At 42.9% G+C, this 12,463-nt stretch overlaps 1 protein-coding gene and 1 long non-coding RNA gene across 9 annotated transcripts in view; one reads left to right on the top strand and one right to left on the bottom strand.

Annotated features, from left to right (window-relative positions):
- ERBB4 (erb-b2 receptor tyrosine kinase 4) overlaps positions 1-8,598 on the bottom strand; it is a 1,293,114-nt gene extending 1,284,516 nt beyond the window's left edge. For 2 of the 4 annotated variants that reach the window (XM_055573359.1, XM_055573357.1), the window contains exon 1: positions 7,961-8,598. In XM_055573359.1, coding sequence (XP_055429334.1) covers positions 7,961-8,042 — 82 coding nt within the window. In that variant the 5' untranslated portion in view covers positions 8,043-8,598. The remainder of the gene's footprint in view (positions 1-7,960) is intronic. The other 2 variants (XM_055573360.1, XM_055573358.1) reach the window with 1 other exon arrangement.
- Positions 6,358-12,166, top strand: LOC129646722 (uncharacterized). Of its 5 annotated transcripts, none has more exons than XR_008712137.1 (4): positions 6,358-6,452; positions 7,627-7,769; positions 8,613-8,741; positions 9,106-12,166. It is a non-coding gene; the product is annotated as an uncharacterized LOC129646722 (long non-coding RNA). The 5 variants fall into 5 exon arrangements; XR_008712139.1 differs by lacking the exon at positions 6,358-6,452 and adding an exon at positions 6,615-6,637; XR_008712138.1 differs by lacking the exon at positions 6,358-6,452 and adding an exon at positions 6,629-6,717.
- Positions 12,167-12,463: the final 297 nt, after the last annotated feature.

Genomic DNA, 12,463 nt, shown 5'->3' on the forward strand with positions numbered 1-12,463 from the left:
TGATTATGTCCATGTCCAAAAAGCTCTGGTGCTTAAGGGAAGTTAGGATCGACCAAAGAGAGGTAAGGTTAAATCAACGACTTTCAGAGTCACAAGGCCCAGAGGCAGCATCTTGCGGAAGCCAACTGGAGGGAGGCAAATGCACTACAGACGTAAATTTATAAAGTCTTAGTACTTAAAGCTTGGCTTAGATGCACTTGTGCAAAGAATAACTGTGATCCTAGTAGGGCCTGAAAAATGACAAGGACCCAATAAGGACAGTGGTTAAGACAGAGAACCTTGGTTCCAAGGATGGGCCTGAATAAGTTTGAAGTATTTCCGTGGATTTGCTAGTTAAGGGTCCCCATCAACTAACTGGCCATGAAGAACCCATTGTTTACCCTTTAAAATCAATTTTCTTAAAGCATGCATATTACTTAATACAGAATGAAGAAACAACCATTCTCTATGTATTGATTATCTTCACAAAGTCACAGGTAAAAAGAAACTCTTGAAGGCACTGTTATATACATATACTAACATAGGCAACTCTCATCTTTTAGGATCAAAATGCTATGTCAAGAATAGGCACTACCAGCTAAACATTGTACAGAATCAAGTCATAATAAAGTTGCTTTATTTCTTTCATCTTAATGTGCTGTAAGTTACAAATGCAATCAATGATTATTCCTAAATATAAATTAAAGATGATGTTCCCCAGTTTTCCCCTTGAAAAGAACTTCACAGTCTGATAATTAGGCCCATGGCTCCAATCCATTTGTTTTCATTCAATCTTGCAAGACTCCTTTAAAATAGCACAACCTTGAATTTATTTATTCTTTTGCCTGCAACTTTTCAAGTACTTCTGTACTAAAGAAAGTGCTGGGCATACACACTGAGGAAACCAGAAGGGAAAGAGACACGTGTACCCCAATGTTCATCACAGCACTGTTTATAATAGCCAGGACATGGAAGCAACATAGATGTCCATCAGCAGATGAATGGATAAGAAAGCCGTGGTACATATACACAATGGAGTATTACTCAGCCATTAAAAAGAATACATTTGAATCAGTTCTAATGAGGTGGATGAAACTGGAGCCTATTATACAGAGTGAAGTAAGCCAGAAAGAAAAACACCAATACAGTATACTAACGCATATATATGGCATTTAGAAAGATGGTAACAATAACCCTGTGTACGAGACAGCAAAAGAGACACCGATGTATAGAACAGTCTTATGGACTCTGTGGGAGAGGGAGAGGGTGGGAAGATTTGGGAGAATGGCATTGAAACATGTAAAATATCATGTATGAAACGAGTTGCCAGTCCAGGTTCGATGCACGATACTGGATGCTTGGGGCTGGTGCACTGGGACGACCCAGAGGGATGGTATGGGCAGGGAGGAGGGTTCAGGATGGGGAACACATGTATACCTGTGGCAGATTCATTTTGATATTTGGCAAAACTAATACAATTATGTAAAGTTTAAAAATAAAATAAAATTTAAAAATAAAAAAATTTTTTTTTTTAAAAAGAAAGTGATATTAGTGTTGGAAACTGACAACTGACTTATACTACCTAATTTCCCTGGGCTCCCAGTTTCCTCACCTAGAAAATGAAAAGAGTGGACTAGATGAGTGATTTTGAAACAGTGCTTGAATTCTGTAGGCCAGCACAGGAGAGTCCCTGCCAGAGTGGGAAAAAAAGTAGGGGAGTGCCAAAGGCAGGGGGCACAAAGCTGGCTTCTCAATGAAGCTTTAACAAAAGACATCTCCTTTTACCCTTTCTTTACCTGTTCTCAATACCAGGGCTACACACATGAGTTCACATGAAAAAAAAAAAAAAGAGGTTCCTTTTAAAAATAATTAAAAACCAATGGTTTTCTTTTGTCGAAAAAGTCTAAACATCCTTTTTCTGTCTAGCTGAATCATTAAAAAAAATTCAAGATGTTAATTGTTTAAGTATCACTTTCAGCTATACTGATGGAAATGAAAAAACTGATACATAAAGCAAGAAGTCTAAGCTAAAATCACACAGAAAATGATTGTATGGCCAGAATCCGATTCTCCTAACTTCTCTTCTGCTGCTTTACACTGTAGCACCCCACAACAGCAGGGCTGCTGTCATACTACCCATAGCTCAGGCGTGCACCATTCCCATTAAATTCTATGTGGCTGCTGCCCCCTGGAGTTGTGCCAAGCAACAGGCCTGCAAAGCAATCACATATTTAAAATGAAAACAATTATAAAACAATTATGACATGCTCAAAAAAGCACTTTAGAATTAAGCCCCCAAATATCCATGTATTTTGCCTGAATGTTATAAAAGTGAGACAGTTCTCTTCCCTCTTGAAAAATTAGTACAAACACAAAGCACCAGTTGAAGTGTCAAATATTAAAACAAGAAAGAGGCTTTAAAGCTTTGATTAAAGCACTGGGAAAATAGGTCAATTTCTTTAATAACACGTCAGAATTATCAACAACTCAGAAAAAGCCAAATAAGACGAAATCTAAAGAGACCATAGACCAATTCTGAAAAGTAGAGTTTTGGGGGAAATGGCCTTCATATACACATTCTTCAAATTTAATAATCTCTTTATTTCATTTAGACAGTGCTGGTCTTTTAGAAAGTTTACAGTATGTTTATTAACATGTGTTCATGTTTTAAATATATCAATTTAACTCATTATTGCTACGTATCTCAATATCACGGGATTTTAAAGCCATTTTTTCAGAAAACTGCTATACCATGGAGAAATAGAGAATACATGCATTTTACCCTCAGGCATGCAAGCCAAGTCACAAAGACAAGAAGTGAGTTGCTCAAGGTATTAAAAAGAATTTGAAGGAATAATGTCCCTATAATATAGAAATCCCTATTTGAACCACCTGGCTATGTCCTGTGTCAAACTTAACCACATTACAGATAGGCAAAATCTCCTTCAAATTATGTAGGAAAACTACAGTTTCAGGAAGCACTGGTCCAAGCTCTTTTTTATTTAAAAAGGAAAAGAAAGAAAGAAAATTGAAGGATTACTTGTCATTATAAACTGCAAATTTCAGTCAGTAGGAATACTAGCTAGCATGAAAAGTAAGGTTTTACTTTCACTGCCTAATATTTAGAATAATTCAGAAAATGAGTAGTAAAGATGCAACACAGTTCCATATGGTCAAATGCAACACAGTAGAACATTTCTTAAATGATATAACCTAGAGAAAAGTTTATACTTTGATTTAAATTCTGCCCTGTGCCCTTACTCAGTAGATCACTGTCAAAGATAACAGTGGAATATGCTTGACAATTATTTCTGTAGAACAGCTATAGTTGTAAACATCCATAAGCTCATTTCAATGTCAATATTAACATCTCTCTCTATAAAGCAGTATCTCTCAAAGGGGTAAAATCAACTGTGATTTCAAGTGCCAACAAGTTTGCAAGTAACAGTTTTTTTGATCATTTGCTTTATGTTACAGGCACTTAAAATTTACTCATGGATATCCAACAGCAGCAGGACACTGTCAAATAAACCAAAAAATGTATTCTTGCTTTTAATATATGCTAACTTTTCTTAATAACTGGGTTGAAGTAATACAAAAAATGATACCACTTTAACACACAGCCATGTTTAAGGTGCACTAATTCATTTTCTAAAATGTGTGCCTTACATAGTCATTAATCTCAAGGTGGCTCTCATCACAGGGCTTCAGAGAATATTTAGATACAGCACAATGCCTCGCATCCCTAGCATTTTTGAAGTGGCAGTAGTCTAACTTCTATGGTCAAGAGGGGAAAAGAGGGAGAGAGAAGGGAAAAAAGGGACTTCTCTGTAGAAAGATTTGGCCTTGTAGTCAGGGTTTTTGAGATGTGCTAGTGAGCTCGGATCGATGCCTTTTTATTTTCTTTCAAGAATAAATCTGAGCAATGGAATGGCTTGCGATTGTCCAGCCAACCAGCCATATCAGATTTATCAGAAAGAAAGAATGAAAACTGGCTCAGAGGACTCCTGCAGTGGCTGAGTGGCAGGTTGCTGGGAAAGACATGCACAAAAAGAATACCCTTAGTGAAGATGGGGAAAATATATATTCATATGTGTAAACTCAATAAATAATAAGATGTAAAAAAAGAACCTATAGCAATGGAAAGGGTGAATGCATAAGACAGATGATAAATAGCACTTCTATTTAAGAACCAAAGGGATGAAAGCTCATGAATACTAAATATTTGAATCTACTTTAAGAAGAAAATATAGTTTTTCCTCAAATGAATGCAAACTCTAAAAATCAAAGGAAACTTAGTGTGTTCAGGCTAGAACAAAAAATACATAAATCTTCCATGAAGTGCATGCCCCCGTAAATATTCTAATGCAATTTCTTAATTAAGACACATATTCAGTGACTAAATGAAAATTATACATATAAAGGAGTAAGTACCTTGATTTCAAAAAATTTGACTTTCTATGCATGTATGATGAAAAAAATAAAAGTTTGGTTTAAGAAAAAAAAAATCAGAAATCAAGGAATCATGACACAACCAGAGTCATCCAATTTTACCATATCAGTCCACATTATAGTATTTTCAAGTGATTTTCAGTCAAAATAAAAGGTATAAATTTATTTGGAAGCATTCTGAAGAAAAAAAATCATACCTTACTTTAAAAAAGCTCCTTTTACATATATATGAATTTCAAAAATTGAAAGAAAAGAAAAAGTGGAAACTATACTCATGGGTGTCTTTACAATAAATACATGCAGGGAGAGAACTGATTTTTTTTTAAATTATATTGAACATCTTTTCATCATTTAACTAAGTTTTATTCACCTTTTTCTTCTCAAATGTTTAAAAAATTGATTCTGGAGATATATCTCAAGGGCGGAAGAAAAATACATGCTCTTTTATAGAATGAAAAGCAGGACTAAGTTACTTACAAATAAAAAATAGGGGCTGAACTTGTTCATCATATATCTATTAAGGTATGTAAGACCACCACTTCAGTACCACTACCCATATATACATATATATTTCAACACAAAGGTGATACTGATCATTTTTCCATCATGGCGGGAAGACTGAAATTTTGGAATTCTTCTTTTTAGAGATAAAGGTTTTATAACAGTCATATAAAGGGCTCTTGGCTATAATATTTTTCGATAAAATAAATCACTCAAAATGAGACGAAGTCCTTCAGAATACTAAAAAACAAAACAAACAAAAAAATCTTCTCTAACGCTGATTTTTTCCCCTAAGGAAGAGAAAAATAAGAACATGCCCTCTTCAGATACAACTATTTTATATCTTAGATCTATACAACAGAACCCTGCCCACTCATATTTTTATTCTGTTCACATACAGCAGTAAATAAGGTGCATTCCTTCTGCTTCTTAAGAAATTAGCATTTCAAAAATATGCCACTTTCCCCTGAACTCCAAGCGTGTCTAATAATGCGAGAAGCAGATTGTCTTCCCTCGTTTCCTTAATTTGTTTCATCTAAAAGCAATTCACTCAACATCTTGTCGCCCTCTGGCAGCTTAGTTTACTTATCCGCACTTAATTTCTCATTTGGACCAAAACAAACTCCTCCAAACTGCTACTGACGGCTAACCGCGAGAGGGGAGACACGCAATATGTATTTACTTGGGAACATACAGCCATACATTCACAGCCACAAACATACAGAGCCTCACTCATACCCCAGAACGTAACCTGGTTTTATAAAAGCACCACATTAAAACCAGCCGAACTTTCCCTGTCAGGTGCGGCAGGGTGGGGATGGGGAAGATTGGGAAAAGAAAAAAAAGGTGTCCTGGAGGCATTTACAGTTTCCAGTGGATCACCTTAGCCTGCGTGTTGAAATTATACCAGGGAGGCAACCGGGAGCTTTTCTTTGTGCGGCCCTTTCATCTAGATCACTTTGTGTTTGGAACAAGTGAGGCTCGCCTTTGTGCCCCCAGAATTTCAAGTACAGAGTCACACTCGGAACAACAATGGCACGCTAATCCTCGCGCTCTAAATGGGCTCACTTGTGTGGGTCTGACAATTCACGGGGGGAAAGCGAGAAGAGACCAGCGAGGGTGCGAGCCGGTGTCGCCGGAGACGAGGAAGAGGACAGCTGCAGAACTAATTTGGATTACATTCCTTGCAGAAATTCTGAAAAGGGCTTTTCGGCATAGCTCAAGCCCGAGCCGCACAGTTAATACCCAATCGCTGCGAACTCGCAGCCGGGTCCCCCAGCGGCAGAGGTTGCACCAGACAGCCCCCCAGTAGGTCGCCCGGTGGAAATTCCTCTCGGCTAAGCCTGCGTGTCAGTCGCAACTGCTTCTGAATGGGTCAATGTGCATAATCAACCCATTGAGGGGAAATATGAAGGGACGCGGAATGGGGAGGGAGATAAAAAGGGATGTATCTAAGAGGCCGCTTGGAATCTCAAGTCGGTGTTGGTGTAATTCCGGAGGTGGCTGGAGCCCGGGACCTGGTATGCATGAAGAATTTCGGAGTAATTGGGAGGGTGCAAACGGCCAGAACAAACGGCGCACATTGTGCCATTCGAAGGTCATTTTGAAAGGCTTGAGGATTGTAACTTGTTATTTACTAGGCGAGGGGGGAGCGGGGGGAGGCGGCGGGGGCGGAGCGGGAAAACTCCAGCGCGCTGTTTTCTTGGTGAGGTCAGAAGGACACCCTCCGAGGGCCTGAAACTCTCTCTCCCTCTCGCCACTCCCCGGGGGCTTTATCTTCTCAAGGTGCCTCCCACGCCCTCGCGACCAGCCCCGTATAGTTCCGGAAATCTCCCCGGCTCTCCAAAAGGGCCCCCTTGGCCGCGTCAGTCCCCGGTTTTCCTGGCCCTTTTCTGTCCCACTTTCATCCCCAGGAAACAAGTGTCAGAAACTTTGAGCTCCCTGGGCCCGCAAAGGCTGTCACCCACCTTGCGGGCCCCGCCGCGCCTCCTCCCCGGGGGTCAGTTCGCCTCCTGCCCCGCGGGGTCCCGGGGCGCGAGCTCTCCGGGCAGCAGTGGTAGCGCACCCAGTGCCGCAGCACCCGCCTTGGGTTCAATCAATTCGCCTGACGGGTCGGCTCAGCAGCCGCGCCCGGCAGTAAACAGAAGTTGGAGGGACTCCGGCCAATAGCAAGTTGAACTACAGGAAAAACTCTTCCTGAAGCCAAACACAGAAACCGACGGGAAGGCCGGGCTCCCGGCTTAAGTCGGTCAAGCCTTTTAAAAAAAAAAAAAAAAGGTCAAGCAAGCAAGCCAGCTCCCCCTTAGTCCGCGGGGCGAGGGCTGGGGACGCCAGCGGAGGAGGCCTTGTGTTCCCAGGCCCCCCGGCCGAGGCGTGTCGTCCCGCCGTGCTCCAGCTCCCAGGCTGGGCTCGAGTCGGGTCTGACCCCGCAGGCTCGGACGGCCAGGGACGCAGCGGCCGCGGGCAGCGCACACAGGTGCAAAGCCGGCTCTCGGAGCTCCTCTCCCCACTGCCCTCCGGCTCCCCGGAGCCCAGCTGCCACGGCCCCGGGACCCCAATCCTGCCCCGGAGCCCCGGGCGGACAGCGCTTCTCCGAGGCTTCTTCCCTCGCGGGCGGGGGCGGGGGGTAGGCAGACGCGGCAAGGAGCGTCTCCTCTGACTCTGGCTTTGGGTCTCCCACGTCCCGCACAACAGGCGCTACCAGAAGGGATGCGGCTTAGAGAGGCTCGAAGAAAACGCGCGAGAAATAAACAAGGGGAGAGAGAAAGAGAAAGGGGACGGAGAAAGGGGCGCAGAGTGGTTTTTCGCGATAAATAAAACACATGCCCACGCAGAGGGTAAGTTTGGGATAGAAAAGGGGGCGAACGAAAAACACAAGGAAGAGGCGCGGGTGACGTGGTCCCTCCATGCCGGAGAGCGAGAGGGTCTCTGGTTGGGATAAGGGCGCAGGGGGCGAGGAGCCACCAGGCGCCGCTCGGCCGGCAGCAGCAGGTTCAACCCCTGGAGCGCGAGAAGGACCGCGACCCACCTGACTGAGAAGAGCTGGGCTGGACGGTCCCCGCCGCCAGGAGAAGGCTCACCCAGACCCACAGTCCTGTCGCCAGCTTCATTTTTTGGAAGTCTCAGATCCAGTGCTGACAATTACATGTCCAAATGGCATAATCCCCTTTCGGGCACGCAGAGGAGATCCCTCGGCCGGGCGCGCGTGGGGGCGCGAGGGGCACTGGCGCGCGCGGTGCACCGGCTCCGAGCGCGGGCGACCGAGTCCGCGTCCGCGGGTCTAGGGCCCGGACCCGGAGGACCAGGAGAGGGTGCGCGGGAGGGCGCGCGCGGGTGGGAATGTACTGGAGGGTGTGCGGCGGTGCTCCGAGCCGGACCGGGCAGCTACGTCCCCGTGTGAGCCTCCGCTTTCTCGCTCCCTCCTCACTTTCTCGTTCTCTCTCCCTGGTTGGTCAACAATAAAAAGGAAGGGTTCGGAAAAGGGTTTCCAAAAAAAAAAGTTGATTGCAAACAGGCGGTAGGTTTCCGGCCTCTCCCCCCAGCCCGACTCTGTTTGACTCCCTTTTCAGTTTCCTTGCACCTCCAGTCCAAATTGGGAGGAAAGGGGCAGGAGGGGGAAGCTTCTCGCTTCACCCCCGATCCTGTCCTTTTTTTTTTTTTTTTTTTTTTTTTGCTGTCAGCTTTCTTCACACTTGTCCGGCGGCTGCGGTAATTAAAGCTCCGAGCGTCATTTCCAACGCTCCGCGGTCTCCAGCTGCAGCCCCACCGAGAAATTAATAAGACTCCGTCCGGGAGGAAAAAAAAAAAAGGTTGGTGGGGGGGTGGGGCAGGCGGTGGGTAAAACAACCCTCCACGCAACCAGGCTGGCTCGGCTCAGCCGCGCAAACCCCGCCCCCGCTCTGACCCAACTAGCCACGCCTCCCCCCCAAAGGGAAATCTTATTGGTTCAGCCACTCCCCAAAATCGTGGGCCTCAGGAGTTGGGAAAACACCTGTCAGGGAGCTGGGAGCCTAGTGGTGGGGGCGGGGGAAGCTGGATTTAAAGGGCTCACCGGAGGCCATAAACTGAATCAGAGACCACCCCCCTCCCAAACACACGCCGGACAGCTGGCCCGGAAAGCGTGCAGACCACCTGAGAGATGCTTACAAAAAACTTTTTTTTTTTCTTTTTAAGCCAGAAAATCACAATTTACTCCACACTCCACGGTGCTCATCCACAGACTGGACCTGCCCTAGAAATACAAGAAAAGAATACGCTGCTTCAATTGTATTAGCCTACCTGGCTTCCTACTTCCTCGTGCTTCACATTCAGACAGTAGTTCAAAAGCTGGTTCAGTAATTGCTAACATCTGCGGAATAGGTAGTCCTGGGAATCTAAGCACTCCTCTTTTTCCAGCCTATATAACTATACAGTCTCTCCCATCGTTCCCACGCTCGCAAATTGATCAAACTAGACTTTCACTTTTGTAGAACTGCATCTTTAGATTTTTTAGACTTTATGGGGTCACTTCATCTTTTCCTTGGACTCTAGGACAACTTGGTTTTAGGTTCATTCTCATTAAGCAGATTCTAGTCCAAAGCCACCAATTTAGTTCTAAATGGCTAGAAATTGTCCCAGGGCTGAGCTGCTCAGTCTGAAAAAAGGCAAATGTTAGGATATAACCAACCTTAAATAATTAGGTTTATTCTACAGTGGATCCTGCTTTAGTCCTCTTCCATGTTCACACTCCACGACCTCCAGAGGTCATTGCTAGCCATAGGAGTTTCTGGACTCTTCTTGGTCTAAAACATATGGGATTGGATCATATCAGTGCACATATCCCTTGCTTTTTACAACTCTGAAACTGTACCCAGGACAAAGGCCAGAACCTCCTGAGGGTAGAGGATTATTGGTTTGCTATTTGCACAGGCGTTCTATGAATGAATTATTTTCCCTTTTCAGCTTCTCTAGAAGCAGCAACTACATAAATAAAAAGTATCAGGGGAGCTTAAAAATTAAGCCACCCTGCCTCCTCACTCATCATTTGAGACCTTCCTATTCCTCCCCCACATCTTTTATCTATAGTCCTGTCCCTTAAGAATTTGCATGGAGTTGGAACAGAGTGAAACAGCAGCTTCTTCCAAGAGGCCTGAGCCTTCCTTTTCTTAGGCCCACAGCAAGTAAGAGGAACAGAGAGGAGGCCAAACAAGCTGAGAATGCAGCTTTATCCAGAAGTAGCACAGGGCCAGAAGAAACTAAGCCTTGAGCAGGTGATGGTGACTTGGCCAGTGGTACTGACTGCAGCAGAAGTGTTCACACTGCTCTTTGGGATTATCTTTGCTGTTTTTCTCACCCATCTTCCCTTTTTTCCTCACCCTCTTCCCTTTTTCTTTTCTTTCTTTCAATCTCTTTCTACTCCCCTTTCCCTAAATCCCCTTGTGTTTCTTAGAATGACTCTCAAACACTTCTCTTCCATGAAAACTACTTCTTTTAAAAATTTCCACCTCTCCCCAGAAATGATTTTTTTAAAGTATTGCTTTTGGAAAAACTTAAATTTATGTATTGAAAAAGTCTTCTTTCTGACAACAATTATTTTTAAAGAAATGAAGAAATAAATAGTGTATTTTAGCTTAAATTGAAGGGAAAATTAAATATTCTGGATTTTTTTTTTTCTACTTGAGTCCATTGTAATAGTTTTTACTCTCCATCAATTTGATAGTTCTGTCGGGGCAGGAACTCTTCTATATACTTTGGTTTCAATCATGTATCTAAAGTAATTCTTGGTAAAAGAGGTATTTTAGTTAATATTCATTGATTTTAAAAAATTGGTCTTATATATATTTTGGATGCTAGACAACCTATACAAGACACCCACCAATTACGTTAGACTTGACACATCTGTGATTTGCCTTTAATCCTCAAGTTGTTCAGGCTTGATCCCATTTTCCTGGTTCTAACTGATTGAGTGATACCTGGCCAAAGTTGTGTATCTGACCACTAGCCTATGGAATGAATTGGTATGAAAGCCCTACTCAAAAAGAGCATTCTATTCGATGGTGACTGGTCTATCCTGAGTCTAGCTCAAATAATTTGATATGAGAGCCCAGAGATTTAGATAGGAAGGTGGTACTCTGTATGGGCATACAGGAAGAGTGAGAAAGTAGAAGTCATGAGCCAGAGTCAAAGATTAATTCTTTCTATTTCTACTATCATTTGTTTTCCATCTCAAGTGAGTCATTCTAAGTTGAGACACTCAAAGTTCCAAGTTAGACAAGTTAAAATACCTTGGTCACTATTGATCAGATGAGAGAGGGTGACTCCCAATGAATTTCTCCCCTTGGATTTTTGTGCAAGGGAAAAAAAAGAATTCATTTTCAGTCATTCTGAGGTGGCTTTTGAGATATGAAAGTCCAGAGGTGGCTTGTCTATATTTCTTTCTATGTAGGGATGACCAGGGTGCAGTGAGAAAGAAAGAAGTTGCTGTTTGAAAGGAGCAAAAGATCAGGTAGGTGTGGAAAATATTCAGGCTCTTCTGGTGGCTATGTTGTTCAAATCTCTTAAGCTAGTTCAGTTCGGTTATCTGAAGCCAGAACAGCATGGCATGGTAAAGGAACTCCTCTAACCTGAGAGAGATACAGACCATCATATCCCCTGAAGAAGATACCTTGATAAGGCTCATGCTGATCAGTTTCCATTCCCAGTTTCTCGTGATTTCCCCTGGCCTAAGTTATAACCCCAGCAGAGAAATTCCTTTGGCCTTTGCTGCCCCCCATATCCTCTTTGTTTCACTTCATTTCCTCCATTGAGGTAGAATTCAGGGAGAATCTTGACATCATGAGTGGCAGAATACTACTGGTAGGAGAAAGAAACACACTAATCTCAGAGTTCACATATTTGGGACAAATACCAAGCAAGAAAAGAGAACAAGAACCTGTCATGAATCATTAGTCTTCTGAACATTTAGAAATAAATACAGAATTCTAATTTCCCTCCCTGGCCAGCATCATCTTACTCACTATGTTTCTAAGTTATCTGGTGATCATAAGCAACTCACTTCACACACTTGAGCCCTTTGCCTCATCGTTAAAGAAAGGAATGGTTATGTCCCAAATCTGAGACTCTATGAAACTATGATTTACTGATCACTTACTAAGTACAAGTCACAACTTCCACAGATTTCATTTACTTCTTATATTCTTTCCCTTTTCCCCACTCACTCCTACATACTTCATCTGGGGCACCAACACAGCCACATATTAAATGGTCTTAGGAAAATATCCAAATAACCTTCACAATGTTACTGTGAACTGCTCAAAACTCTGGATCTTTATTATTCTAATAGCCAAGAAATTTTGGTAGATACAAATACCAATCAAGTTCAGTATTATGATAATCAAGCAGATGACAGATGCCGTGTTTTTGCCTTTGGTTGGCTGCTTTTTATTAACTAGCACTTGAAATAACATCGTTGCTCTTAACCCAAGAGTTTTGAATTCTCTGATACTTTGGTGATGTTCAATGTCTCAAAGCTTAAAAACAAAATTTAAAATTT

The sequence above is a fragment of the Bubalus kerabau genome, chromosome 3 (assembly GCF_029407905.1).
Source record: "Bubalus kerabau isolate K-KA32 ecotype Philippines breed swamp buffalo chromosome 3, PCC_UOA_SB_1v2, whole genome shotgun sequence".
NCBI classification, from domain to species: domain Eukaryota; kingdom Metazoa; phylum Chordata; class Mammalia; order Artiodactyla; family Bovidae; genus Bubalus; species Bubalus kerabau.